This window comes from Natator depressus, chromosome 10 (assembly GCF_965152275.1).
Source record: "Natator depressus isolate rNatDep1 chromosome 10, rNatDep2.hap1, whole genome shotgun sequence".
Lineage (NCBI taxonomy): Eukaryota > Metazoa > Chordata > Testudines > Cheloniidae > Natator > Natator depressus.
Window position 1 is genome coordinate 46,146,431 of NC_134243.1, and position 27,884 is coordinate 46,174,314.

The following is a 27,884-nucleotide window of genomic DNA, read 5'->3' on the forward strand; positions in this document are numbered from 1 at the left end:
TATCTATGGATCCTAATCAGCTCTGTCTTTAAACAGTGGAGAGGGGCAGATCAAACAGTACTTGTGACTCAGGCAGACCATCAAGCAAAACACCTGTCCCCAACCTCTCTCTGTGGATGCCCTCAATCAGCACAGGCTAAGTACAGTTCTACTGCCCTTTACTCGTACAATAAAAATAACATTTAATAACCTCCCCCCTCCCTGTGCATTCAAGTGATTTGTAACCCAACCCCAGCCAAAATCTATCACTTGGGTAACACAGCTCTGTTTGCTGGATACCTAGGTAGATTAGGTGTGAATGTAAATACAATCTGGTCCTGAAGCCTTTCCCCCCTAGCCCCCAGCTCATCACTAGCTGTCAGGGAGAGCTCATTTAGACTTTGCTTACAAATCATAATTTGAAATTATTAGGTTGGCCAACATCACCGACATGAATGCACTGACATTGTCATAAACAGTGGTACAAGGAAGCTAGTCTATGTTCATACTTTTCAAATCTATTATACTCTTTCAGATACACGTATTTTATCCCACACTGTATATGCTTTTAAAGTGTGTATTAATGTTTCAATTTCAATTCAAATTTCCAAACAATCACTAAATTGGCAACACTGCATGTAACTAGTTCACGAAACTGGGGGGAGGGGCGGGTGTTGGGGAAATTCAGGAGGGGTGTACACCCCCCCCCAGCCCCCCAGAGGGCGTGTAGGGAAATCCCTGCGTCATGTTCAAGCTCGTGATGTGCCTAGAATATGTATTCCGAATGCCTGAACCATAAAGCAGGGCTGACAGCACACAGTCTCCTGAACACCTCCCCTTCTAATCACAGTCCTGGACAACACTTTTCCCTTAGCCCCACCAATTTCGCATCAACCACCTCCTCTCCCCTTTGGAGTTGCGTGGATGAACTCTCTTCCCATATGCAATCATGTAACACCCAGCAATTGTTCCCGATGACGACTGGCATTAGGAAAGCAGTTAGATTTGTTTGACGTGTTAAATGCAATACGTGTTCAGTTCTTTGTTCTGGCAATAAAGCTGGTGGATCATCTTCACGAGGCGGGCACATTCTTGAGCTGCAGATCTTGCTTACACCAGTACAAGTCAAGAGTACCTGCAGTCAATGGTGGCATGAGAAGGGGATCAGGGTCTTTGCATGCATGGGTTATAACAAAAGTGTTTTTCATAAATATATAAAATGCAATGAAAAACATCCAAGCTACAATGTGGCCTTCTAGCAATGAAGTGCGGGATGCCCCTCTAATGCCTCTGCAGTTGCATTTATAGATGTCCCTGTGAGTGCCTGATTGGGCCTTCAGTCCCCAGCCTTGCATTATTTCTCCATCCTGCACACCGGAGGCCAGACTAGATGATCATAATGGTCCCTTCTGACCTTACTATCTATGAGTCTATGAGACCTCAGCTCTCAGAGGCAACACGTTGGGGGGTGGGGGGAGGGGGTCCTGTGCCCCTCCCCCCCCCCCCCGATTTGCAGCTTGGCTTGTAGTGAGCATGCTCACATGAACTGAGCATGTTCAATAACACTACTGAAGCTGGCTGCCCTCACTCTGCCCCCCTTCCCCCCACACACATACACTATCTGCAGGCACAGATCCTCTCTCATTCTGCCTGCTGGTAGAGTCAGCTCCACCGGTGCACTTTAGTGCAAGAGATTACTATGATTGTTTGTGTTCCAGTTACACTCAGAAACCCTAGACTGGGGCACCTTTGTGCCAGGTGCTGTACACACATTAGAGACAGGGCCAGATTTTTAAAGCCATCTTGGTGCCAACAGATGCACACAGGCACTGACTGGGATTTTCAAAAGCATTGAGGTGCATAGCTGCCTGTGGGAGTTAGTCACCTATGCACTTTTGAGAGTCCTACAAGGCAGCCATCTGGTTCTTTATGTGCCTACACGCCTCTAAAAATCTCACCCGCAGTCCCTGTCCTGAAGCACTGGCACGCTAAATGACAAATGCAGACACAGCGAGGGAAAGTGACTTGCTCAAGGACGCACAGCAGGTCAGTAGCAGAGCCAGGAATAAAATGCAGGTCTCCCGACTCCTAGTCTGGTGCCCTATGCTCTAGGCCAGAGGTGGGCAAACTACAACCCGCAGGCCACATCTGGGCTGTGGGACCGTCCTGCCCGGCCCCTGAGCTCCTGGCCCAGGAGGCTGTCCCCCCACTCCCACAGCCACGCCGCCGCGCGGCACAATGCCCAGTGCTCTGTGCTGCGCTGCGCAGCTGCCTGTCCTGGTGCAGCCACACTGCCAGCCACCGGTGCTCCAGGCAGCGTGGTAAGGGAGCAGGGAGCGGGGTGGGGAGGGGGGGTTGGATAGAGGGCAGGGGAGTTTGGGGGGTGGACAGGGGTGTGGATAGGGGTCAGGGCGGTCAGAAGGCAGGGAATGGGGGTTGAATGGGGCAGAGGTCCTGGGGGGGCAGTCAGGAAGGAGAGGAGGAGTTGGATGGGGTGGCAGAGGGCAGTCAGGGGACAGGGAGCAGGGGGGATGGATGGGGCAAGGGTCTCGGGGGGGCAGTCAGGTGGGGGGGGTTGAATGGGGTGGGGGCAGTTAGGGGCAAGGGGTCCAGGGGCGGTCAGGGAGAAGGGGTGGTTGGATGGGGCAGGGGGCCATCAGGGAACGGGGGGGTTGGATGGGGCAGGAGTCCCGGGGGGGGGCCGTCAGGGGGCGAGAAGTGGGGGGGTCGGATGGGGGCAGGGGGTGGGCCATGCCTGACTGTTTGGGGAGGCACAGCCTTCCCTACCCGGCCCTCCATACAATTTCAGAAACCTGATGTGGCCCTCAGGCCAAAATGTTTGCCAACCCCTGCTCTAGGCCATACCACCACCCTTGCTCTGGCTTCATAGTTCAAGATCAATTATGGAGGACCAGCATTTTGCTGAAGGATGTATTTTTTTTGGGTTAGCTGGTATTAGCTTAAGTGGCTACTTACTCAGAAAAACTGCCTTCTAGCTTAGCCATTGCAGTGAAAGGTGTGGTTAGATGTTCGGCTGTGTGTATGTGTTCTCCCTGTGTGCTGCCCCAGCTCTGTGCAGACAGACAGCACAGCAGACCTCGAGTGAACCACCCAATGACCACAAGATCCGTTAAGGTACGAAGGCGCCAGCCAGGTTTATTGTCGACAAAATATGGTAATAGCACCCAGTAGACTCTACAAGGATACTAAGACATGCGTGCCCATGACAATGGACCAGCTCAGTGAATGACGGGACTTTCCATTCCTCCCTCGGCTGGGCAAAGATACTCCCTCTGAGATACATCTTTATACCTTGATACAAACAAGTTACTTACTGCCTCTGACATAGTTAGTCACTGCCCCCACTGCCCCCTGGCTAGTTATCACCTTGTACATGTTGGTTCAACCAAAACATCTCTATTACATACTGTTATCCTGACCTTATCTTTTAGGAGGGGTCAGTGTGTTCCTGTTATCCTTGGGGAATGTTTTTGTACCATCCTTGATACTGGGATGTTCTGGTGTCACTTGATATCAGGATGTGTTTGCGTGACTGTTCTGTGACTAGCACTTTTTAGGAATGTGTATTTCTGCAATATCAGCCCTGTTCTTGCCAGATTCTGTGAGCAAGTCCTGCCTCATACCAGGCCTCTGATACAAAGGCTTATGTCTCATGCTCTCTTCCTACTACAAAAGGAACTCCGAAGTATGCTGGCCTTTCCTTTTTCAGGCTTGGCTTTCTATCCATATTAAATATTTTTGATCAGATACGCCTGTTTTGTTTAGAAAAATAACTGAGCGGCAAGTATTTATTTATCCACAGCACATGGAGGACAAAATAATATTAACACAGGACGGTTTCCATGAAAATGAACCCCCATCCTAATTTGAACCTGGAGTTTTCAGTCCCAAGGCAGAAACTTTATCCACCACACGGCTTTAAAAAACCAAAACACTGGAATTGTCATCTGACCACTAGAGGGAGCGACTGCAGCCTCATAAATATAATAAGGCTTTATTGGGGATAATTGAAATTTGCAGAGATAAAACAGTTCAGACTGCATTGTGCATTCCCAGGACTTAGCAGGGTTTAGATGCTGGGAATGCAAATGTGAATTATGTTTGACTTGTTCAACCAAAACAGAATGAAGAAGAAAATGAGTATTCCCAACCCTGTTCTGCTGCATTAAGGCCCAATTCAGCAACACATTGAAGCTTCTGTTTAAGTCCCACTGATTTCAATTAGACTTAAGCACATGCTTAAATGCACTGCTGAATTGGGGCCTAAATTAATTGTATCCATGCCCCAAGTCTTCCTTGTCGTCTTCATTAAGTTAATTGGGGTTGCATGGGTGTAAATGAGAACAGAATTTGGTCCTCTGGCTATAGAGTAACAGCTATTAAAAGAGCTTGGGGCATATTAGGTTACAATAGATGAAGGAGCTCTCCACCGAACCACAGAAAGGTTCCAGATATTGTACTAGGCCAGTTTATACTGTGTTTTCATAAAGTAAAGTGTGTCTAGGACTAGCAGCCCCAATGCTGTGGTATTAGCATGAGCTCCAGCCTGTTGATCGGTGTTTGATTATTTATGCTTTGTGGCCATAGCTCTGTCTAGAGGGAGATTTCTGAAGGCACCTGCCTGCAGGAGCTGCAATTGATTGCAGCTGCTGAGCGTCTGCGGTGGCTGTTCCTGCATGTTAGCTGGGGACAGAATCACAACCCGTGGCTCAGGGGTTCTCAGGCTCTCTCATGCTGTGCCTTACTGGAACTTCCTTGCAGTTAATGGAGCGATGGTGATTCACACCAGCAGAGGTTCTGACCCTTTAAGCTCCATACATGTCCCCCTGCCATTAGCTATGGAGCCCAAGGGAGATATGGACCTTTTGCGGGGCAAAATGTGGATGGGAAGTATCTTAAACCTGCTTACAACTAGGCCATGTCCATTCTCCCTCTCTTTCTCGATGCTAGTGTAACCCACAGGTGAGTGTGTGTTACAGGTTTCCCTCTGTGCTGATCTGCAGAGCATATGAGTCTGTTACAGCCCCCAGGTAGGCAGCTGTGGAATTTTAGCCCAAGATGTAGTAGCTCATACTTTGCTTTGGAGGTCCCTGGTTCAGTCCCTGGTGTGTTGGCACTAGATTAGCTCTTGGTGTCTAACCCCAATCGCATCCTCTGCTGAGAAACTTATCTTCTTGGCCTCGGCTCTGTGCACCTTTGTGTGAAGGACAACAGCAGTGATCTCATGGCGGGGTAAATGGCAGCTTCTGATAAGCCTGCGTCTGAGAGGTCTTTTGTCAATGAGGGGTAGTTTCACTTCAGCAGCATAAATTCATACCCTGCTTTGCTTATCTCGCCTGCAGCAATAAAATGCTCATTCCCACCAAAGAACACAGCTGCTTCCTTATCTGCGCTTGTGTCTCTCGGCCAGAGGCTGGAAGGATAATGCCTTGGGCTCCCTTATCAGCAAATGCAACCATCACTGGGTTCAGTGAAGGCATCTGACCCAAGCCAGGCAGATGAAGTGAAGTCGCACGCTGACTCCAGCAAACAAGGCCTTTTATCCCAACACACCTTGGTCTTCTTTGCCCCCATGTTGGGGGCTTCTGCACTGTAGCCAGAGGAAATTCTGTTTCTTATGGGGTCTGTTCCTTAGTGCCTCCTGAGAGGCGTTGAGTGACCTCAGATCCCTGGGAGCTGGGGGGCAGTCAGCACCTTGCAGCCAGATAGGGACCCAACAGGGGAACTGAAAGACTATGTTTAGTTACAGGGGGTCCTTTTTTTTTTTCATGCTGCACGGTTAAGGCTGCATCACTGCATGGTTAAGCCCAGTCTCTGAATGGGCTCAGTGAAGCAATGTGGCCTACTGAGCTGACCCCCATGCATGGGCGGGATCAGCTGCAGCGTGCTGGAGGAGTTTGTGTTGCGATGTTGCCCCACCAATTGGTGGCACGGGCTGAAGAAGAATCCTGGGTCTTTTTAGGGTTCCTCCCTTTCAAACTTGTCTGTGTTGACATCTTTATTAACATCCCCAGCTCTGCTCTGGCACTGGGGTAGCTCCACTGATGGTAGCAATGGTGGGAGCTGTGCATTTATTTTAACTGCCCAGTCTACCCCGGGTAGTGTAAACGAGGCCACAGAGGCTGCACCCAGGCTTTGATTTTGCCAGGCATGAAGCATTTCCCTCTCTTGGGTCAGGCTAGGTTTGCGGGATGCTGAGCAGGCGGGTGTGTGTGTGTGTGTAAATTCTTCCTTCTGTGTCTGGAGTCTCCTTAGTGTCCTAGGCTATTGGCTTCCACTCTTCCTCCCCGTACCCTGTTGCTTCATTTCTCTTTGTTCGAGGAAGCTGTCTGTGCAATGCATGTTGAGTGATGGAAGGAAGGATGTGAAAGGAGCCCTCGCTGGCTCTAACTGCTAGGGCGTGTGGCTATGAGTGGGGAGATGTGATACAGGGTGTTGGTCTCTGGACTGGAGTGTGTTGCATGAGTCCTGAACCATGACTCCTCTCTCCTGGTTAGACTCATTCCCAGGTTGTTCTCTGCCCACTGGTGGGGTTAGTGTGTGAGTGAACAATGAGCCTCACTGGGACAAGAAGGTGAGCCCCTGACCCAGAGACAAGTTCAGTCTCCAACGACGCGGATTGCATGAGAGCCAGTGTAACCCCCTTACGCCCATCAGTCCTTGAGCTAGACCCCGCCTTCTACCGCTCTGTCCCATTGTGAAGACCACTCCGTCCCAAGCTGGAACTCCACTGGGCCCACCACCCAGACAAGAAACAGGCTCTGAAATTAGGAGCCGGGTGCTTTGGTTGGTGACTGAACCTGAGCCCAGCTGTGCTATGGAGTTTGCAGTGTGGAACTGGGAATTCACATGCATATGGTGGGCCTGGGGCCTCTCCAGGGCATTGCAGATCCAGCGTCTAGGTGCTCAGATACTACGGTGATGGGGAGCAGAGAAGTAATTAGGCAGACTTTCCATGTGGCTTGTACTTCTGGGCCACCACAAATAACACCGTGATCAAGGCTAAATGGAGTTTGGAGACACCAAAACACTATCCCACCGCCTTGCCCTGCCCAAGACTCCTCCCTCTAGCTGAGCGCACTGCTCCCCTCCTCTTCCCTCTTCTCCTTTCCCCTTGGATGGACTCTTGTCTTCTGCTCACTCCTACGCCCTTGGTCTTTCTCCTAAGTGAGGTGCCCTAGCTAGTCCAGCAAATGCTGCATTACCCTCTGCTCTTCTGCCCCGACTCATTGCTGTCTCGGACCCATCCAATCACACAGCCCTTGCTTCAATACAGTTTCCAGCAGGCTTGTTAATGGGCCCAGTGCTGTGTGGGGTACACTTAGGGCCAGATTTAGGGTGTTAGGGTCCCAGGGATGTGTGGGGTACACTAAGGGCCAGATTTCAAAGGTATTTTAAAGGTATTATGGTGCTTAACTCCCCTTGGCCCTTAGACTATAAACACTCACTGGTTTGCTGGAGGGATTCGGGGGCGGCTCCTTTTCAAGGTGTATAGACCAGCCCTAGCTACAAAGGCCTGTAACGTCAGAGAGTATGCAGGCTTCTGCTTGGAAGTGCTGCTGTACTTTCCAAACATGCCCCTGGGATCTCACCAGTGTCTGGATCCTCTGCGGTAAGGGATCCATCAGAACTCAGCCCTCATCCCAGCAGCCCGATTCTCCTGTCGCTATGCACATGGGCTAGCCCTCAGAGGTCAGGCCATGCAGCCACCCTGGTGATTGCTGTGCTGATTGTAAGAGGTGCGACACTGACGGCTTTTGGTTCTACAGATGCCAGCACAGTTCTCAAGACCAGGCTTAAAACACCCCAGGAAGGTTCTCTCCAGATACCTGAGCCCAGGATTTTGTAAAATCTGAAAAAGAGCCATTTCCTAAGGAGTCCTTTCCAGGTTTTACATTGGCTCCAATGCCTGCTGAGACAGGTAACTGAGGGCTTGGCCATACTTACATTTTATAGTGCTCTAACTTGCTGGTTCAGGGGTGTGAAAAATCACCCCCCTGAGCGCAGCAAGTCAGAGCGCTTTAAAGCGTGAGTGTAAACAGGCTCCGAGCGCTGGGAGCTGATCCCCTTGTGGAGGTGGATTACCAGGAGCACTGGGAGAGCTCTCTCCCAGTGCGTGCAAGTGACTACACTCGCACCTCAAAGCGCTGCCACGGGAGCGTTCCCACGGGAGCGCTTTGAAGTTTCCAGTGTAGCCATGCCCTGAGTGGTGCTAGGACTTGTACTTAAAGCAGTACAACCTCCTAGTGTGGATGCAGTTATACTGGTGATAAGGTACATATGCCGGTATCGCTACTCCTGAATGAGAAGGGGAAATCTATACGGCACGTTATACTGGTATAACTGTGTCCACACTAGGGGTTACACTGGTATAACTATATCAGTTAAAATAATCACACCCCAAACAGACATAGTGATAGTGGTACGGAATGGTGTGTAGAACAGATCTCATTCATGTGGCTTATGGGAAGCTACTGAACCTTGCACGATGGGAAGCTCCTTAAACGCTGCAGTGATGAACGCGGCATAAGAACCGATCTAGAACAGAATAAAATAGTTTGATGACTCACAGGTGCCCTGCATTCAATAACGCCACTCGTTCGATAGCATAAGGATGAGTTTTGTATGATTAGTTAATAATGCAGCTTTATTTTCTGCTATATACATCTCTAGGCGTAGCACTTTATAAGGAGCATTATTATCCATAGCCAGTCTAGGGATACTTACGTTGCTGTCTCAATTGGAATTGAGCCACACTGTCAATCTGCCCCAGGGTGGGTGCCGATCACTTTAGAGAATCTGGCCCTCTGCCTGGGTGGTAAATGATAAAATCATGAACTAGCTGTGGTCTTTGCAGCACCCAGCTTTGCTTGTGGGTGCTACCAATAAGTAAGCAAATTCTCCCCCAGCTCACAGCGGTAAGTGTTACGAACCCGCCTGAGCTTCGCACCAGTTCTTTACAATTTGCTTCCAGCATGAATCTTCCTTTACAAGCCTGACTCAGGAGTCCTTCACCTCCCAGTGTGCTAGACCCACTGTCTCTCAAACAACGTGGCTGGGAAATGAAAGTTTGGGGGTCAGGAAGGATCGACGCTTCCTGGTGGTGGGAGCAAAGCCTAGGTGGGAATGAAGGAGGTAGGGCAGAGTGAGGATGTGTTACCTGCCAAGACAACTGGACAGACCTTGGTCTGATTCCAGACTCCCTTCTGCTCCATGGGACATTTTCATTTACACCCCTTTACTCCTGCTGTATGGGAGGGTTGTGACTTTGCTTTGGTGCTACCTCCCCCTTCCAGCTTGCCCTGGCTACCCCATTCATTTGCTTCATTCACCTGTTGTAACCTGTCTACGACTGTTGGCGCTTTGGGGGCAGGGCCTGTCTTCTTTGCTGCTTGTCTGTACACCGTCTCGCACACTTGGACCTTGATCTGTGAGTGGGTTTCTAGACATGACTGTAATTAATACTGGCCCAGTCAAGGCCCACACTCTCTCCACCAGCCCAGCAGAGAACAGCTTCTGATGGATTAGTACACAGAGCTAGAAAGAGGATTTCCATTTCCCAGGATGCTCTCTGGTTGTTCTAGTCCAGGATTTTAGCCCTTTGCCACCTTCTCAGTCAGGGACTTGAGAGAAACAAATCCATTGATTGTTCTCATGAAAGCCTCAGTCACTGTTCCTAGATAAGAGATGCCCTCCCTCTGGCTTTGTCTTTTCCTAGTGATCTTCCTCATTAAACCTTTCCGTCCATAATCCCCGGTGTACCTTGCCAGATCTATTATTTCTTTACTGGAACTGGCATTGTGATAAGGTGGAGGAGCCCTTATCTCTCCAAGGCTGATTGCTTTTATTACGGCCTTTAAAATGAATTGGCTGATAGAGCATCATCATTCAATTCAATAGGAATGTCTCCAAGTTCTCTTAACAGGGCAACACTCTGTCTCAGAACCCTCATAACACCCCTCCTCCCCACAAACTAAACCCGCCTCCCCCTTGGAGCAGGGCAGGATTCAGCATGCCTTCTTTTTGACACAACCTGCAATTAGCCTGTGGAACTCATTGCCACAAGATTCGATGTTTATATGGATAATGAGAACATCCCAAGTGTAACTAGATAGGTTAAAAAGTAATTCAATTTTTTTTAATTAGAAGGGATATAAACCCTCATACTTCCGGGAATCAGGGAACCATTGAGTGATGGGGGTCAGGAAGAAACTTCTCCTATGGGCAGATCATTCCATAGTTGTCAATTAGGGAGTTTTGTGGAGCATCTGGTGCTGGCCACTGCGAAGTCCAGACCGTCCCCTACGAGGGGCTCAAGGAGGAGGACAGTGCCATGGAAGCTCCTGAATCTCTTCCTGAGCCAAAGAGGAGCCACATGAAGATCTACAAGGCCTGGTCTGTCCCTGGCAGGATACAGGACTAGCTGGACCACTGGTCTGATTTGCTGTGGCGATTCCTATGTCGCTGTGTTCTCACAGAGGAGGAACTGAGGCACACAGAGGTGACACGGCTTGCCCACGGTCACCCAGCAAGTAAAAAACCCCTTTACAAATGCTTCCTGTGAATGTCCTGCCGGTGCAGGGTGTTGGCTTCACAGCCCTGGAGAGCAAAGGCCACAGGTCTTATCAATGATTTGTATTACTTTAGGGCCAGCTCCTCAAAGTTGTGTAGACTCCTTACTTCCATTGAAATCAATAGGAGCCGAAATACCTTTGAGGAGCTGGGCCTAAGTGTGCTGAGACCCCCAACTGCAATCAGACCCCATTGCACTAGGCACTGAACAGATACATAGTACCAGACAGTCCCTGCCCCAACAAGCTTAGAGTCTAAGTAGGCAAGACAAAGGGACCATGCTTATCCACATTTTACAGGGTGGGAATAGAGGCCCAGAGGGACTAAGTGGCTGGCTGAAGGTCACACAGGAAATCTGTTGGAGAGCTGAGAACTGACCCCATATTTCCTGGGCTGGATTCTCCATTGCCCTGCACCAGGTGTGGTTATTTGCTGCAATGCAAAGTGAGTCAGACTGGTAACAATTGTAAGCTCTTTGGGCAGGGACTGTGTTTGTACAGCGCCTGGCACAATGGGGCCCTGGGCCATGACTGGGGCTCCCAGACACTACGGTAATACAAATAAACAATCACGATCACCGCCAACACGCGCACTGCACCTGTGCAAATGCACAAGGCAGCAGAGAACCAGCCCCTCTGGATACGCCTACACCACATTATAAACCCGGGGCTGGGGGACCCGGGCTAGTGGACTCGATTTTCCAAGCCTCCACTTGAGCAACCACATTACACTGAAAACCTGGGTCTCACAGCTGTACTAACACATCCATACTGCGCAGAACTTCTGACCCAGGTGTGTGGCTTGAGCTGCATCCATGCTGCAGAGCGACAGGGTTTGGCCCTGAATCACCGACTCAGGTTCCGGGCCCCCCACCAGCAGAGCCATAAGACCCGGATCCTGAGCGTTTGCTGATCCGAGACAGGCTGATTTGTGTGTGGACAGACTCTGGGGTTGGGCTCAAACCTACGTCAGAACCCGGGACCAGTGTGCAGTGTAGACAGACCCTCAGAGTCCCAGTCCGATGCCTGTGACAATACATCTACAGAGTAGGCCCAGTGGGGGCAGCTGCAGCTGGGGGCCAGACAGGGCAGAGGCCGTGGGAGAGCCTGAAGGGCAGCTTCTCCTGTCACCCTTTGCCCAGGCTGTCATCCTTTTCCACCCCTGTGTGGTCTGATGGCCTGGCTGTTTATTCACCGCTTGCACGCAGAGGGCTGTGTGTGGCAAACGCTACTCCCAGGGTGTTGCAAGCAGAGCAGCAGCTTTCTTAATCTTTCCCCACCCTTTTTTTTTTTTCCTGCTTTGATTTCTAACCAGCCCCTGGGGAGGAAGTGCGGCGGGACTGGGCGGAAATGCTGGGCATGCCACCTTTGTCTCCCAGGCACGCAATGTCATTCTCACGCTCCTCTACGTGCTGAAATGGAGCCCTCCTTGCCTGAGCTGCTCACCTGGCTGGGAGGGGCAGGAACGAAGCAGGCATAGCTTATTCTTGCCAGCTTCTCCCCATTTCCCTCCCAGATGCTCCTGCTCAAGGAGGGAAGTGGATAGAAGCTCAACAGTGTCAGGTACTATGGGCTGGAGCCCTCCTGCAGCTCAGCCTGGGGCTGGTGAATGAGCCCAGCTGGGCTGTGGCAGACTTACCCCATTGGCTGCAAGGAGCCAACAGGTCTGTGTGTAAGCTCAGCAGCAGGTCACCAGCTGCTCAATGCTTATGCTCCCGGCTGCAATCTCTCCTGCCCCTGCCTTGTTCCCTGCCCTGCTCCAGCTTGTTCCTGTTCCACTCCAGTCTCCTGTGGCCCTTTGCCCTTGCCTGGCTCCTGGCACCAGCTCTCTCCTAGGTCCTGACTCTAGCTTTGATCTTTGGCTCTGACTCCCAGTCACCGTTCCTGGTTATAACCACTAGGACAGGCTCCAGCTCTAACCACTAGGTCAGATGGCCCACGTCCTGGTCCCTGACAGTCAGACAACATAAACTCTTTGGGGCAGGGACTGCCTTTTTGTTCTGGGTTTGGCCAGCACCTAGCACAATGGGTCCATGATGGAATCCTGCAATATAAATAATAAACTCTCTCACACACATGCACCCACAGTCAGGTTACGGCACTGGACTGGGACTCAGGAGATGTAGGTTAAATTAATGGCTCTGCCACGCATTCCTTTGTGACCCTGGGCAAGTGACTACGTCTCTCAGTACCTCAGCTCCCTGTCTGTAAACCAGGCATAATTGTATTTCTTTTGTCTGTCTTGTCTATGCCAGTTGTGAGGTGTTTGGGGCAGGGACTGTCTGTCACCGTAACTCTGTACAACACCTAGCACAATGAGGCCCTGATCTAAGATAGGGTCCCGAGGTGTGATACTACTAACATTAAAGGGTGTTCAAATGAAAAATCCAGCCCATGGGAGGTAGCAATCCAGACACAGGGGCCAAGCACCCAGGCCGGGAGCTGGACCATACAGTCCATTCTGCTGGGTATGTACCTATGAGTCTGCCCTTGAGGGGATGATGTGCCTTTACATGTCTGCTGGGCAGAGCTGAGAAGCATTTTCAGGACTAAGCTTCTTATCGGGCTAGGCAGTAGTACTGTACTACTTGAAATGGATCTGGGGGTTATAGTGGGTCATAAACCGAATATGAGCCAACAATGTGATGCAGTTGTGAAAAAGGTTAATATCATTGGGTGTTGTGATGGGGTGTCCGCCCCACACTTGCCCTGAAGGGATTAATGGAGGCCAGATGGGCCAATTAACCTCTTCGGCTGAAGGCTGAGAGGAAAGCCCTAATTAGGGGAAGCTCACCTGTGCAGAAACAGGTGGGGCGGGGCTTCTATAAAGCCAGGGAGCTGTGAGGCAGTAGGGCTAGGCTGCAGTCACTCCCTGGGAGAAGGGAGGTGGGTTTGGGGGCTAGAGAGAAGAGTAGCCCATGGTGCTCCAGAGGAAGTAGAAAGGGCAGCAGACCCCAGAGAGCAGGGAGTGCTGGGGTAGGACATAGCCCAGGGAGGAAGCAGCAAGGTTGAGGACTGAACTGACCTTGGCTTCATGTTGTAGGGTCCCTGGGCTGGACCCCAGAGTAGCAGGCAGGCCCAGGCTCCCCTATCTACCACTGGGGAAGTGGCACGGGTGGGGCAGTGAATGGGAAGACTGACTGGGTCACTGTGGAGTGACAAAGACTTTGAAGGAGGGGGCTGGAGGGCCAAGTCATGAAGAGGCTGTAGCAACTCCTGGAGTGAGACAGAGCCTGCAGATCAGAGAGAGAGAGAGACGGAGTGATGGCATGCAACTGCAGGAAGGGGCATTGACCTGGGAGCTATTTCCCAGAATGGCCAGGAGGAGGCACCGCACCTGCGGTGAGTAGAGTGCCCCACCACAGGTGTAGGAACAGGAGTGTCCTATGTCAGACACAGGCGGTAACTGTCCTGCTCTGCTTAGCACTGGGGAGCCCTCAGCTGGAGTACTGTGTCCAATTCTGGGTGCCACGTGTTAGGAAAGATGGGGACAAATTGGAGAGTCCAGAGAAAAGCAACAAATAGGATGAATGTTTTAGAAAACCTGGCCTGTGAGGAAGATTTAAAACAGAGGGTAAATTTAGGCTTTGTCTACACTAGAGATGCTACAAAAACAACAAAGTCTGGTGGCACCTTAAAGACGAGCAGATTTATTTGAGCATAAGCTTTTGTGGGTAAAAAAAACAACCCTACTTCTTCAGATACATGAAGTGGAAAATACAGATACAGGCATAGATACATTAGATATGCTAGAGATGCTACAGGGATGGAAGGGGTTCTTCTGTCACTGTGGTAAATCCACCCCTCCGAGAGGTGGTAGCTAGTCGACAGAAGAGGTGTCGACTTAACTACATCGGATGGGGTGAGTGGTGTAGTTACTGACTATCTTTGTAGTGTAGACTCTGAGTAAACAAGACTGAGAGAAGACCTGCTCAGTCTTCAAATATGTTCAGGGCTGTTATAAAGAGGCCAGTGATCAATTGTTCTCCATGTCCACTGAAGGTAGGACAGGAAGTAATCTGCTTAATCTGCAGCAAGGGAGAGTTAGGTTAGATGTTAGGAAAAACTTTCTTACCTTAAGGATGGCTAAGCTCTGGAACAGGCTTCTAAGGGAGGTTTTGGAATCCCTGTCACTGCAGGTTTTTAAGAACAGATCGGACAAATACCTGCCAGGGCTGGTATAGGTATATTTGGTCCTGCTTCAGCATGTTGGGATGGACTAGATGTCATCTTGAGGTCTCTTCTAGCCCTACATTTCTATGAAGGTGGAGAGAGCCCTTGCAAATGAAACCTTGGATTCTATAACTGCAGATCCTATAACTCTTATCCAACAAAATGTCTAGTTCTTTTAAATGTTAGTCAGCTATTTTCCTTGAAAACATCTTGCAGCAGTGAGTTCCATAGGTTTATCCAAGAGCTCCACTTCCTCTGCTGGGCTCATATTGATTTTGAATCTTGGCTGAAAACTCATTACCAGACTGAATATCACATTCTTCAGATAGCAGAGTTACCCTGAGGAAGGGCATGTGGGATGAGGCTTAAACTCCTTCACCTGCAAGGCAAGGGAAAGGACCCAATTAGTTATGCTATGCTCCTGGGGGGCAAGGGTGGGGGGGTAACTAGTTGCCTCCCGTATAGAAGAGGCAGAGCTAAGCCATATAAGCAGACTGAGGGAATTCAGTTGGGAAGGGGGCGATTGTGGAGGAGACAGGTCTTGCTGACGGAGAAAAGTCCTGAACTAGGGGCCTACAAGGGTAAGGGAACTGAAGTCAAGCCCAGGAGGGGCGAAGGAACTATTTAGAGCTGACCTCTGGAACGGGACTGAATTGATGGCTGTCTTGGTGGGAGGTACAAGCCACAGAAGACCCAGAGAAGGAATCAGGGAATTCACCTACTGGGAGTGAGCACAGTTTCCAAAGTGACCACCAGAGGGAGTGAGAGAGGCAAAGTCCCCTGCAGTGCTGCGCGTGGGCGGGAGGGGGTGCCCTAGCAGAAAGGATGCACAATTCCAGCATGTCAGAGATTTTATTGGCACAGGTTGGAATACCCAAGAGCAGCTTCAGGCCTTGCCCCATTAAGGGGCTCAGAGCTGGAGTTCAGAAGTGCAAAAGTTCAGAGGGCAGCGAGACCTCTGAATAACCGTGGCTCTGCGGTGCCTGCTGAGAGGAGTGAGGGATGGCCAATCTGAATAACAACCAGCCCCAGTGTTTGCCACAACGTCACTGTGACAAAGTGGGACTGTTCTTAATGTTTCCTCTGAATATTGTAGGGGTGCCTCAGTTTCCCCTATGCAGTTCTTAAGTATCTAGGTGGTGGGATAAGGGTGTATGATTGTTGCAGAGCCCTAGAGGGCAGGTGTGTGCAGGGGTCTGGACACAGAATGGCCAACACCCTGTTTCCTGGCAACTGATGGCCTGGCCCTTCCCCCCTGCAAGGTGAGAGCTAAAGGGTTGGAGAACAAAGGAATCAGGTGACCTCCTGGCCTGGGAAAGGGACAAAGCCCAGAGGAGGAGGGGCTGGAGGGAGTTTCAGTTTGGGGCTGGCTAGGACATGGAGTGAAGTGCAGACGTGGTTGTCTGGCTCACTGTCCCCCAGAATGGACCCAGCTGAGGGGTCCTGTTCTCTGCACCTACAAGCTCTGTTTTAGACCATGTTCCTGTTGTCTAATAAACCTCTGTTTTACTGGCTGGCTGAGAGGCACGTCTGACTGCGAAGTTGGGGGGCAGGACCCTCTGGCTTCCCCAGGAGCCCCGCCTGAGCAGACTTGCTGTGGGAAGCGTGCGGAGGGGCAGAGGATGCTGAATGCTCCGAGGTCAGACCCAGGAAAGTGGAAGCTGTGTGTCCTGAAGACAGGCTGCATGGTCTAAAACAGAGCTTGCAGGTGCAGAGAACAGGAGGACAATGAGATACATGGGGATATTCTCCATTTGTCAGCCACTCGCATGGCTGCAGTAGCCAGGGATGCTCTTTCTGTGGATGTATCATCAGTGACTAAAACCCCATGAGATCAGGTTCTCTGCACCCAGGAGAGATCCAATGTCATGGCCTCAGACTGGAAATATCATGAGCACAGACTCCTTCATGCTAGGTCAGCGTTTGCTTGTCCATTCCCAGCTGAAACCTAAAAGTCAAGAGGCATGGAGGAAAAAACGTGAAAAGTTTACCAAACTTTTTACAGTCCTCAGGGTTTGGTCAAACATAGGGAGCGAAAGCTGGGGCTAGTTCTTCTCTGATCTGACCGGCTCAGCCCAAGTTGTGCTTGGCTGAAGGTATGAAACCACTAAATAGCTGTTATGTGTAATACGCTCAGAGGCTGCGTTCTCAGCTCATTCAACGCCAGCTAGAGATTTCTCCCCTCGGCACACTGACAGCATGCATGGGGCAGCCTGCTACTCCCAGGTGTTTGCTAGAGGATACCCCACTTCTTTCCGGGTGGAATCTTTAGTCTATAGTCAGGTATCATTTCCTCCTGTAGGCACGTGTAGATGAACTCTTTAATGTTTATAAAACATATGGAAGAGGAAAGTTAGTGCTAAGTAAATAAACCAAAATCTGGTGAGTCTTCATTTTCTAAGACAGAGGTGGTCTGGTGTTTCCAGAGTGCTGGATATATCTATCTTTCTCTAACTGCTTGGAGTGAGATGGGATTGAATCAGAGACCTGGTTCTCAACACTCCAGTATTGGGCCAGATCTTCAGCTGATGTCAATCAGGGCTGAAGTCAATGGAGCTACATCAGTTTATACCGCCCAAGGATCTGGTTCATTGTGACTGTGTGGAGGGGGGGGGGGGGGGGGAAATAGAGGGGAACTAGAATCTAAACCCGAATCCAGATTCAAATGTTATGATTGGCTCCTATTTGTATTTGTGGCAGACCAAAACCCCACATCCAAGTTGTCCCTGAGCTTTGAAACGTTTGAAATCTGGATGAAGATCCAAATTTTGTGACTCTAGTTTCTTGCATTGAGACATGTTTCTTGTTGAGTTTAGCTGCTGCTGAGGCATGTAGGTGGGATATTGTAGATGGCATGAAAGGTGCCATTCATTAATTTCAGCTCCGTTGTTCCACTGAGCTCCTCTCATGCATCTGGTCACTGGGTTATTTGTTGTGTGCTTAGCAATAATTAACATTTCTTCATGGTCCAAAGCCAACACCCCATTCCGTGTTATCATCCCTTGCTCTCTGGAGAGGAGGCGGTGGTTTGATTGGATACACCAAGTAATTGGAAGTACAATGAAGTGCCATGTTAATCAGAGAGAGCGTGCGGATGGAGTTTGTCCTGAGGTTAAGAAGGAAAGAAAGGCAGATAGAAAGATAAGAGCTTCCTGCACACAAAGGCCTGCCTGAGGAGAGCTGCAGGCTCGGTGGAGCTGCCTCAAACCTGTCTTTCCTCTCAGCACAGCTGTCCCTTCATGACCCCCTGCACTGGTGTAAATTACATTGGAGGAGTTGATGGCAGAATCCCCTTGCCCCAGGGCTGGGTGGATCCCTCTGGGAGGGAGTGTACCCAAGAGGGGAGGGGGACAATGGCAGGACATTCAGGTCACAGGAGACAGACTTGGGGAAAGTGGGAGGGTGTGGGAGTGAGAGAGAGGGGAGAAAGGCCAAGGGGGTGATTGTGGCCCCTCCATGGTGTCCCCCCAAGACTCCTCCAATGTGTCCCAAAAGCTGCTTCAGCCCCTGCTGCAGCCCACAATCCTCTTGTCTCCCAGGAGGCACCACTGCACACCCTTCACAGGTGATGCACCCCACCCAGGGTCCAGCAGCTGGGGAGGAGGAACCCAGAAGTACCGGGCACGGGCCATAATCCACCTGCACCAACTGCTCCTGGTGCGAATGAAGGGCTGGCTCGGATTGCTGGCAACACAGGTGTTTGCAGCTGGCCTAGCTCGTGGACTGGAGCTAGCTGGAGGGTTCTGGAGCCCAGCTGCCAATAACACATCCCCTTGCCATTTCTTGCAGACGGCACATTAGGGACCAGTGATCTAGGGACAGGAAGTGGTGTTGGGCGCTAGACTTCTGTCTTTGGATTCCCATCTCCCTCTGCTCACAAGACACACATTGAGAGGTCTCCGCCAGCTCCTTGCAGAACTGGTAGGGTCTAGTGGACCGAACAGAGGCTCGGGAAGCAAGAAATCTCTCTGCTCTGCTTCTGACTTGCTGGGTGACCTTGGGCAAGTCCCTTAGCCAGTCTGTGCCTCGATTTCCCCATCTGTAACATGGGGGCACTAGCGCTCTCGTAATTCCCAAGGTGCTGTTTGGCTCAGAGAATGACTGGACAGTGCTTCTATTGGCCTCAGATGAAAGGCACCTGCACACTTTAAGGGATGCACTGTATGGGACCTCCTCTTTTGTGGGCTCTTCAGCATGCACCCCTGGCCAGGCACCTTGGGCCCAATCCTGCTCCCATTCACATCAATGACCCAAGTCTAATAGTCTTCAACGATCCAGTTCTAGATGTTGGAACCTGACAAATACATTTTAATTCACTCGCTGCCATGGTGCTAGTGGAGACAGCCATGATGCATAACTTTGTGCTTTATAATTTTTGGCCTAAACATGAGCATTCACTCACATCAGCATTGAGTTCCTGGTTTGACAAGCCATTTGTAAAGAGGGCCAACCCACCTATTCTAACACTACCATCCTCCTCCCCCTACTAGTCTTAGGGGTCGGAAGATGGCCCAGTGATAAGACCTAGCTCCGATGCCCTGCCCCGCCACAGGCTTCCTCTGTGACTTTGGGCAAGTCACTTAGGGTATTCATTGCAGATTAAGTCCAGGTGACTGACACCCAGGTCTGACCACCTGGGTTATCCTAGCCTGCCTGCATTACTGTGTCCACAATGCTAACCTGCTGGGGGCACATCCCATGGTTCTTAGCACTGCAGTGAACTGATTGGCTCTATGATTCTTTCCCAGTGAATTATGGGAGAACTTGCTGGTCCTTCTAGGCATGTGTGTGGGGGATTGTGGGAAGGCACTGGAGGACTGTCTGTTTCCAGGTGAGTTAGCCTGCATCCTTGCTGCAAAGTGCATGGGTTGCCAACCCCAGTGAAAGCAACCCCCCACCCCCACCCCCTCCAGGGCATCAGACTACACTCACAGCAGGGCCAGCTTGCCTGGCTTGAAAGCACCACCATATGCATCTGAGAGGGTTTTGTGTGTGAACACGAGGAGGGGTGGGGGAATCATAAAATATTAGGGTTGGAAGAGACCTCAGGAGGTCATCTAGTCCAATCCCCTGCCCAAAGCAGGACCAACCCCAATTAAATCATCCCAGCCAGGGCTTTGTCAGGCTGGGCCTTAAAAACCGCGAAGGATGGAGATTCCACCACCTCCCTAGGTAACCCATTCCAGTGCTTCACCACGCTCCTAGTGAAATAGTGTTTCCTAATATCCAATCTAGACCTCCCTCACTGCAACTTGAGACCGTTGCTCCTTGTTCTATCATCTGCCACCACTGAGAATAGCCGAGCTCCATCCTCTTTGGAACCCCCCTTCAGGTAGTAGAAGGCTGCTATCAAATTCCCCCCCACTCTCCTCTTCTGCAGACTAAATAAGCCCAGTTCCCTCAGCCTCTCCTCGTAAGTCATGTGCCCCAGACCTCTAATCATTTCCATTGCCCTCCGCTGGACTCGCTCCAATTTGTCCACATCCCTTCTGTAGTGGGGGGACCAAAACTGGATGCAATACTCCAGGTGTGGCCTCACCAGTGCCGAAGAGAGGGGAATAATCACTTCCCTCAATCTGCTGGCAACGCTCCTACTAATGCAGCCCAATATGCTGTTAGCCTTCTTGGCAGCAAGGGCACACTGCTGACTCATATCAGCTTCTCGTCCACTGTAATCCCCAGGTCCTTTTCTGCAGAACTGCTGCTTAGCCAGTCGGTCCCCAGCCTGTAGCAGTGCATGGGAGTCTTCCGTCCTAAGTGCCAGAGTCAGAGCCTGAGTTAACGCTCCAGTGACGACACATCCTTAGCCCATCTGCTTCAGTTTCCCCAGTGGTACAGAAGGGGTGACAGCACTGCCCAGCCTCATGGGGTGTTGTTAGGATGAATACATTACAGACTGTGAAGTAATGGGGGCCATAATAGTATCGAGGATAGATAAAACTAGGGAAAGAAATTAAGATGGATAAGGACCATTTAAGCCTTGGATAGACAGAGCCATAGGAATCAGCAGAGCTCCATTGTCTTCTGTTCACACCATCTGAAGCTCTGACCCACAATTTTAAACTCCTAACCTATTAAATGCATTTATTTTCAACTTTCCAGGAAATTCCATCTGTACCCTAAAACCAGGCCTGCAGTAGGATTTTTAGCCCCCTGTGTAATTACACCAACGTAGCTGGCTCAGTGCAATCCCCTCCTGCAGCCACACTGCACTGGTATAAACAGTGTCTATGGTAGGGTTTTGCAGCTACTGTGCACTAGTGGATGAAATCCCACTGGGAGGCAGCATAGTCCAGTGGATAGGAGACCACGTTAGGCATCGGGAGAAGTGGGTTGCAGTCCCAGCTCTGCTGTGTGATGGTTGGACAGTCACGCCCTCCCCTTGGTTCCCCTCGCAGTTGCATTTCTCTGCAGCTGGGAAGCTCTCAAGGTACAGGCTGTATCTCTGTGATTATGCAGCACTTAGCATGAAGAAGCCCAGATCTCATTTGGGCCCTTTTGGTGCTATTGAGAATAACAGTGTAGACGTAGTGTGAGAGTTGGGCTTTTGCCACTTACTCCACCGCACTCCTCACTCTCCGGCCAAGCTCACCACTGGCTTCTCTACTCCTCTGTTAGAGGCATAACAGATCCTTAGCAGAACACATCTTAAGGCAGCCTCCGTCCCTCTTAGAGCAGCAGTGTGTTTGTGTAGGAGCCTAGACTCCTGTTTGCACATAATGAGTGCACTACAGTTTCCTTCACATGCCTTTGCTCTGTAGGAGCCAGTGCAGCCTGACAAGAGTTTCGCTTATGCAGAAATTACAGGCGTTCATGTCTCCAGTGCCTCTGTGCTAAAATTGAGGGTGGATTTCAAAACACCAGCTGCCACCTACTGGAGAGTTTTGTCTATGGAGTTCTCTGGAACCCCTGAATTTGCTTAGACTGCAACCCATTAGTGGGCCTTTATTAGAGAGTATGGGGGGCTCATTCCCTTGCTCATGTTCTGATGACATTCTCCCCAGGTCCAGAGAGCTGGAGAAGGAACCTGTTCACTTTCCTCTGTTTGCAGTTATTTGCATTGCCGTCTCTCCTGTTACAGAGACCAAAGTCAGAAGTGAGGGTAAAGGCATGCCAGACCAGATTTGTGTCATTTACAAGAGGAGAGGTGCAAAAATGACAGCAGCTTAGATTCACAGCTGCATTTGGCCCTTGGTATTTCTGGACATAACCTGGGCTCACAGTTCCTTAGGATGAAAGCCCAGGGCTAAGAGTGACACCATCTCCCCAGGCGAGGAGGGCCCTGCATGCACAGTGAGCTTTTATTAATGGCCCTTAGTGTTCTGTCTCTCTCTTTCTACCATGTGGGTTATTGGCAGCGGGGATCTGAAACCATAAGCTTCTGTTGTCTGAGCTACAAGACCCAGCCGTAGCAGCCTCATCAATCTGCCATCACGAGCGAGGGCCAGAGCATCATACAGAGTAGGTGTTACACTGAGCTTTCTGGAGCAGGGTTACACAGAGGGTCAGATCTGAAGCCAGTAAAGAATTCTCCCTTGGACACATCAGCAGGGATCTGAGATTATCCACACCTGATTTTCCACTCACACTAGCGTAAACCGGGAGCAACCTCAGGGAAATCAACACAGTGACCCTGGTGTAAAACTGGAGTGAGAAGAGAATCAGGCCCTTAGTGTTTTACTCCTTCCTTCCAGCTCATTTGCCCTACATTTCCCCTGGATATAAACTGCTGGCAGAGGCTGAGCTGGTGTGGAGAAGCAAATCCAGGGCTTCCTCCCTGCATCTAGAGAATGTCCCATCTTCTTCAAAGAGACAGAAAAGCACCTTTATAAAAATACCCCTTTTCCATTCTTTCTAGTGTAAAAATATAACATTTAACACTCATAATAAATAGACTCCCTGCTCTGGACAGCGACTGTGATGGGGGCTCAAATTGGCCCGAGGGGACGAATCAGCTGCAGTGTCCGGCAACCACAGAACATCCCTGGAGCATCTTGTGTCCAAGCAACGTCTCTGGAGTGCGGGCGATTCCTGCGTCCAGCTGCAGGGGAGCAGGTGTCTGCCACCTGGTCATGTGGCTGAGCGCGCGGGTCTAGGCCCCCGCAGCAGCTCTTCCTGGCCGGATCCCCATTCATGCACCTCAGAGTCCCTGCTGTCGGCAGACGGCGTCTCAAACTCCATCCTCCGATGCTGGCCAAACACTTTCTCCTGTAGTTCACGGATGTCATTCCTGATGTCGGCCATCATCAGGAGCAGGAAGTCAAAGGAGCCCGGAGGGCCCTGTGAGGAGAGAATAGAGAGGCTCGCTGTGAGCGCAGAGCTCTGGCCCAGTGGCTCAGACCAGACTGGCCAGGCTCCCATGCTGGCCAAACATAGAGATGTCCAGGGTTTCGTTTCAGCATACCCCAGACCCTGACTCACGATGATACAATGACGCCATGTCCCAGCTGATCAATGCCAGCCTGATGGAGGTTGTGTTCGGGGAAGGCAGGAGAGTGGCAGGAAAGGGCTGGTTGCATGTAGGAGAGGCTGGCGTTCTCCATGCTCCCAGGGAGCAGAGCCAGGAATGCAAGGCTGGGTGCTGCTAGGTACCTCCTCACCTCAGGGATGGATTTGCTGAGAACAGGCTCTTGTGAGGTAGCATTGCACCATCGCTACAATGCACAAGGGTGGGCTCAAGTTGGTTGGATTCTGTGGGCCCAGCCTTGCTCGTGAACAGAAAGTTCCCTGGTCAGAGGGGTCTTTGTTAACCATTAAAGTCAATGGAGCTATGCTGATTTATACTAGCAGGGGAGGGCCCATTGATGTCCATGGTGCTGTGTCAGTTTACACCAGAGTGGGATCTGACCATATGTGTACAAATTACTCCTTCCTCTAGGCTTCCCATCTTCTCCCATTGTGTCTATTGGATTGTAAGCCACTGGGGCAGGGAATGTCTTTATTTTGTGTCTTGTCCAGGGCAGAGCATGTTGTCTGGGCTTGACGCCTACTAAAATAAGATAGATGAATTGTGGGGAAGGTGTGTGTGTGTGGAGGGGAGCACACACTTGTGAGACACACCCAGAATCAGGCTAACTTTAGATACTTTCTCAGACCCCTGGGGCCTGATGCTCCACTGCCTTGAACCTTGTGCGGCCATTTACACCCAAACACAGTGGGGACCAAGTGCTAATGAATCAGACTTGTTGAATTTCACACTCACTTGCCCAAGGAGCAAGGCAGTGGGGACTTGGGGCCCAAGCTGAGGTTTCTGACCCTGGCTTTGCCTGATGCTCTGTGCTGCTAATTGTTTTTCCATTCTTACCGGTGGCCCTCGGGGACCGGGGTATCCTCGTTCGCCCTAAAACAGAAAGCAAAGGTCAGAGCGGGGACTAGCAGCAAAATGATTTCTGTGGCAGAGCAGGGGGATGGGATTTAAATTACTGTCAAAACCCATCTATTTGACAAGGGCGCTGAAGGCAGGGTCTTTCAGGTGGGGATAAAGCTGCTGCGGGATTTCTCAGGCTGGGAAGTTAATGTTTTCCTGGATTCTGCTGCCAGGGGATATTCTGTGCTTTTGTATGTAACTGTTGTCAGGGGGCCTAGTGTCTGTGCACTGACCTATACCAGGCTGATTGCCACCTGCTGAGACTCTTGCCTCTTGTTTGTCCTCAGAACAAGCTGTGTTGCTGGCTAGAGTTCACCCCCAAAACCAACTTGCACCAAAGATATTTTCATACTCACTGAGAATAAAATGACCTCCATGCTGGGGCATACAGGCCCCACTCTGGCTGGGAGGAGTTTCATGAGGTTCTGTGGCTCCAATGAGCCCCACCCTGCTACACCTGCAGCCAATGTCAGGTGTGGAGAGGGGAGTTCAAAGGAGAAGGCCCAGCTTAGCGTGGGGCTGAGCATGCAGAAGATCAGAGTTCTGCTCTCTTGGGATGAGAAGCCTGGTTACAGCCAGGAGTCGGGGACAGCTGGCAGCCTGGCTGAGTCTCCCAGTGGATGGGATGGCTGATCCGGGGGTTGACCAAAGGAGGGGCTGTTTGAAGACAGCCCCAGAGCAGAAGCCTGGGGTCCTGATGAAGACTCCTCAGATGACCCTGTTGCGAGCTCATAGCTTGCTTGTATTTGGGGACTTCGATACCCAGAAGGGCTGGGACTCAGACATGGCTGAGCTGGAGGGCTGACGCCCATTGCACTGGACCCTGCAAGAGGCAGTGACTGACTGTCAGAGACACTCTGACAGGGTGAGTAATGTCCAACTGGGCCACAAGGGGGAAGCAGAGAGGTTGGCCCCCCCTCACTCCTCAAACACATAAAGCCATCTGAGCAAAGGTGAATCAAACTCAACACCTATTCCTATAGCACCTTGCATGCTGCAGACTCCCAAAGGGTTTTAACAAACTGTACAGACACAGGGATCGCTCACCTACCACCGAAATGCAGCCACTTCTGGGATGGAGCGCCTCACCTGTTCTGCACAAGCAACAGCAGGTTGACAAGATGTAACCACTCAGGTTGCAATGGGGCCACAACACCGCTCGTGCGGAAAGTTTTGCTGTAGCTAGAATGGGGGCGTGTACTTGCCCCCCATGCGTCATGCCCCCTGCAGTTGGTTTTGAGACTAGAATGGACCAGTCAGAAAAGTGCATGTTTGCTACCACTGGGGTGTGTGACCCCAGCAGAGAACCCTGGGTCCTAATTTTCCTAGTGTAGATGGATCAGAAGTGGTTTGCCCTGGTGTAGATAATGGCCAGAGAGACAAGGCACTGGAGAATCAGACTCATTTTCTCCTGGCTGTGGGCCACTAAAGGAATTACGTTACTTTCACTGGGAACTGAGACACGAGACTGGGAATCAGAACTGCGGGAGAGCCTCTTTGCAGTAGGAACCACTGTGTATATGTGTACAGCACCTAGCACCATGGAGCCCCACTGGGGGCCTCGAAGGCAATACAGATAATAATGGAAGCCGTGGTACCTTCTGGCCATTCCTTCCCGGTGCCCCAGGAGTGCCCTAGGAGAAGCACAAACACAGAGCTTAGTGCAGGAGTAAACAAGATCATTGCGACTCTGGGTCTACAGCAAGTGCATCTGGAGGGTGGAGAGCATGTGTGGCACTGGGTGGGGCTGAGTGCCTGCTAGCTGTGGGCGGGGAGCCAGCTCTGGTGGCGTGGACAGGGGAAGGATGCTGCTGGTTGGAGGTCCAGCAAGTGGATCTGGTGACGGGGAAATGCTGCTGGCTGTGGGTCTCTTGGAGAGAAGGGGCGGGGCAGGAAGTGCTGGGGGCAGTGGGTCTCTGCAGGAGAGGGGGAAGGCACTGAACCTGACTGGGCAGGGTTGGGTTGTGTGTGTGGGACTGGTCCATTTGCCAGGTGTGGGCAGGGGAAGAAGCCATTGGCCGATGGGGATGGTGGGCTGGACTCCAGCGCTCTGGGGGTGGGGCCAGGATGCATGACCCAGCGAATGGGGCTTTTGCTACTCACCACTGGTCCCCTTTGTCCGATTTTGATATGCGCAAAGTCAGGATACGGTCCCATTGGCCCCATGTCCCCACGGGGCCCTGGGGTTCCTGGAGGCCCTGGAGGTCCAACTGCCCCTGGACTTCCTTTCTCCCCTGTTGCTCCCGGGTCACCTTAACATAGAAAAGGATGTTTGATTTCTGAACTGGGTCTTAAAGAAGCAGAGCAACTGACAGCATTAATACCAGAGAAGGCCCTGGCCCAGGACCCCCGGCCAGAGGGTTTGGATCCAATCTTTACAGAGGGCCTAGCCCAAACCCCAGAGCCCACTGCTCCCAGATCAGGGAGCATTTCTAATCTAGATCCTGAGCGGAAATCTCTGCTTGGATCCATCTCCGCTTCGTATCCAACTTGGATGTCAGCCCAGCACCCCCACCCGCCTCTTCCCTGGGAAGCCCTAGAGCTATGTGCCCACCACAGAGAGTGCCAGGCCTGCTGCCCTCCCCATGTGGGGGCAGCCAGGACAAGAAGGCTGGTAACTGAAGGTTGCAGGTTTGAGGCAGTCTGGGCTGGTTTGCCCATTTCTTGTTAAGAGAGGTGTGTCTAACCCCCACTGTCCCCAACCACCACTAGGTTACCTGCCAAACAGGCAGCACTCAGGGAAGTGCTCCTGCTGGCTAGAGAGGCCACCTAAAAAGGCTGCCACATGATAGGTGGCAGCTAAGGCCTGGTGTACACTTAAAATGTAGATCAAGCCAGCTATGTCACTTGGGGTGTGAAAAATCCACACCCCCGGAGCAACGTAATTAAGCTGACCTAACCCCTAGTGTAGATGCAGCTAGTTATCACCTCTCAGAGAGGTGGATCACCTACACCAGTGGCTCTCAACCTTTCCAGACTACTGTCCGTACTCCTTTCAGGAGTCTGATTTGTCTTGCGTACCCCCAAGTTTCACCTCACTTAAAACCAACTTACTTACAAAATCAGACCTAAAAATGCAAAAGTGTCACAGCCACACTATCACTGACAAATTGCTTCCTTTCTCATTTTTACCATATAATTCTAAACTAAATCCATGGGACTATAAATATTGTCCTTACTTTTCAGTGTATTCTATTTAGAGCAGTGTAAACAATCCATTGTCTGTAGGAAATTTTAGTTTGTACTGACTTCTCTAGTGCTTGTTATGTAGCCTGCTATAAAACTAGGCAAATCTCTAGGTGAGTTGATGGACCCCCTGGAAGACCTCTGCGCACCCCCAAGGGTACACGTACCCCTGGTTGAGATCCACTGACCTACACCAATGGGAAAACTCCTCCTGTCACTGTAGGAAGCATCTACAGTGCAACAGCACAGCTGCAGCACCTGTGGTGTAGACGCAGCCTAAGCCACCTTCCATCCTGAAATGTGCCAAAGTATTGGGAGGCGATAATTTACTGCTGAAATGCAGCCACCTCTGGGGTGGAATGAAGCAGTCCTCCTGCCCAAGTGACGCTGCCGTTTTTAGGGAGAGGATAAAGAACTTCCCCACCCACAGGGTGAATTTAGGGGAGCAGGATGTAACACTCTGATGGGGGGCAGCATTATCCCCCTAGGATTAGCTCTGCATGGGCCTCCACTATCATCCTTGGAGCATTAAGGTCAGTGTCTTCCACTGCACCATCTATACTGCCCTAGGCCCTGCTAGTCTCCCC

At 51.0% G+C, this 27,884-nt stretch overlaps 1 protein-coding gene across 2 annotated transcripts in view; it reads right to left on the reverse strand.

The window, feature by feature from the left end:
- Window positions 1-20,157: 20,157 nt before the first annotated feature.
- The window catches only part of LOC141995126 (collagen and calcium-binding EGF domain-containing protein 1-like), a 32,497-nt gene continuing 24,770 nt past the window's right edge, over window positions 20,158-27,884 (reverse strand). Inside the window, exons 8-11 of one of the 2 annotated variants that reach the window (XM_074965996.1) lie at window positions 26,215-26,363; window positions 25,710-25,745; window positions 24,049-24,084; window positions 20,158-23,024 (exon numbers count right to left, since the gene is read on the reverse strand). In XM_074965996.1, coding sequence (XP_074822097.1) covers window positions 22,815-23,024; window positions 24,049-24,084; window positions 25,710-25,745; window positions 26,215-26,363 — 431 coding nt within the window. In that variant the 3' untranslated portion in view covers window positions 20,158-22,814. Of the gene's footprint in view, window positions 23,025-23,946; window positions 24,085-25,709; window positions 25,746-26,214; window positions 26,364-27,884 lie in introns of both variants that reach the window. The other variant, XM_074965995.1, reaches the window with a different exon arrangement.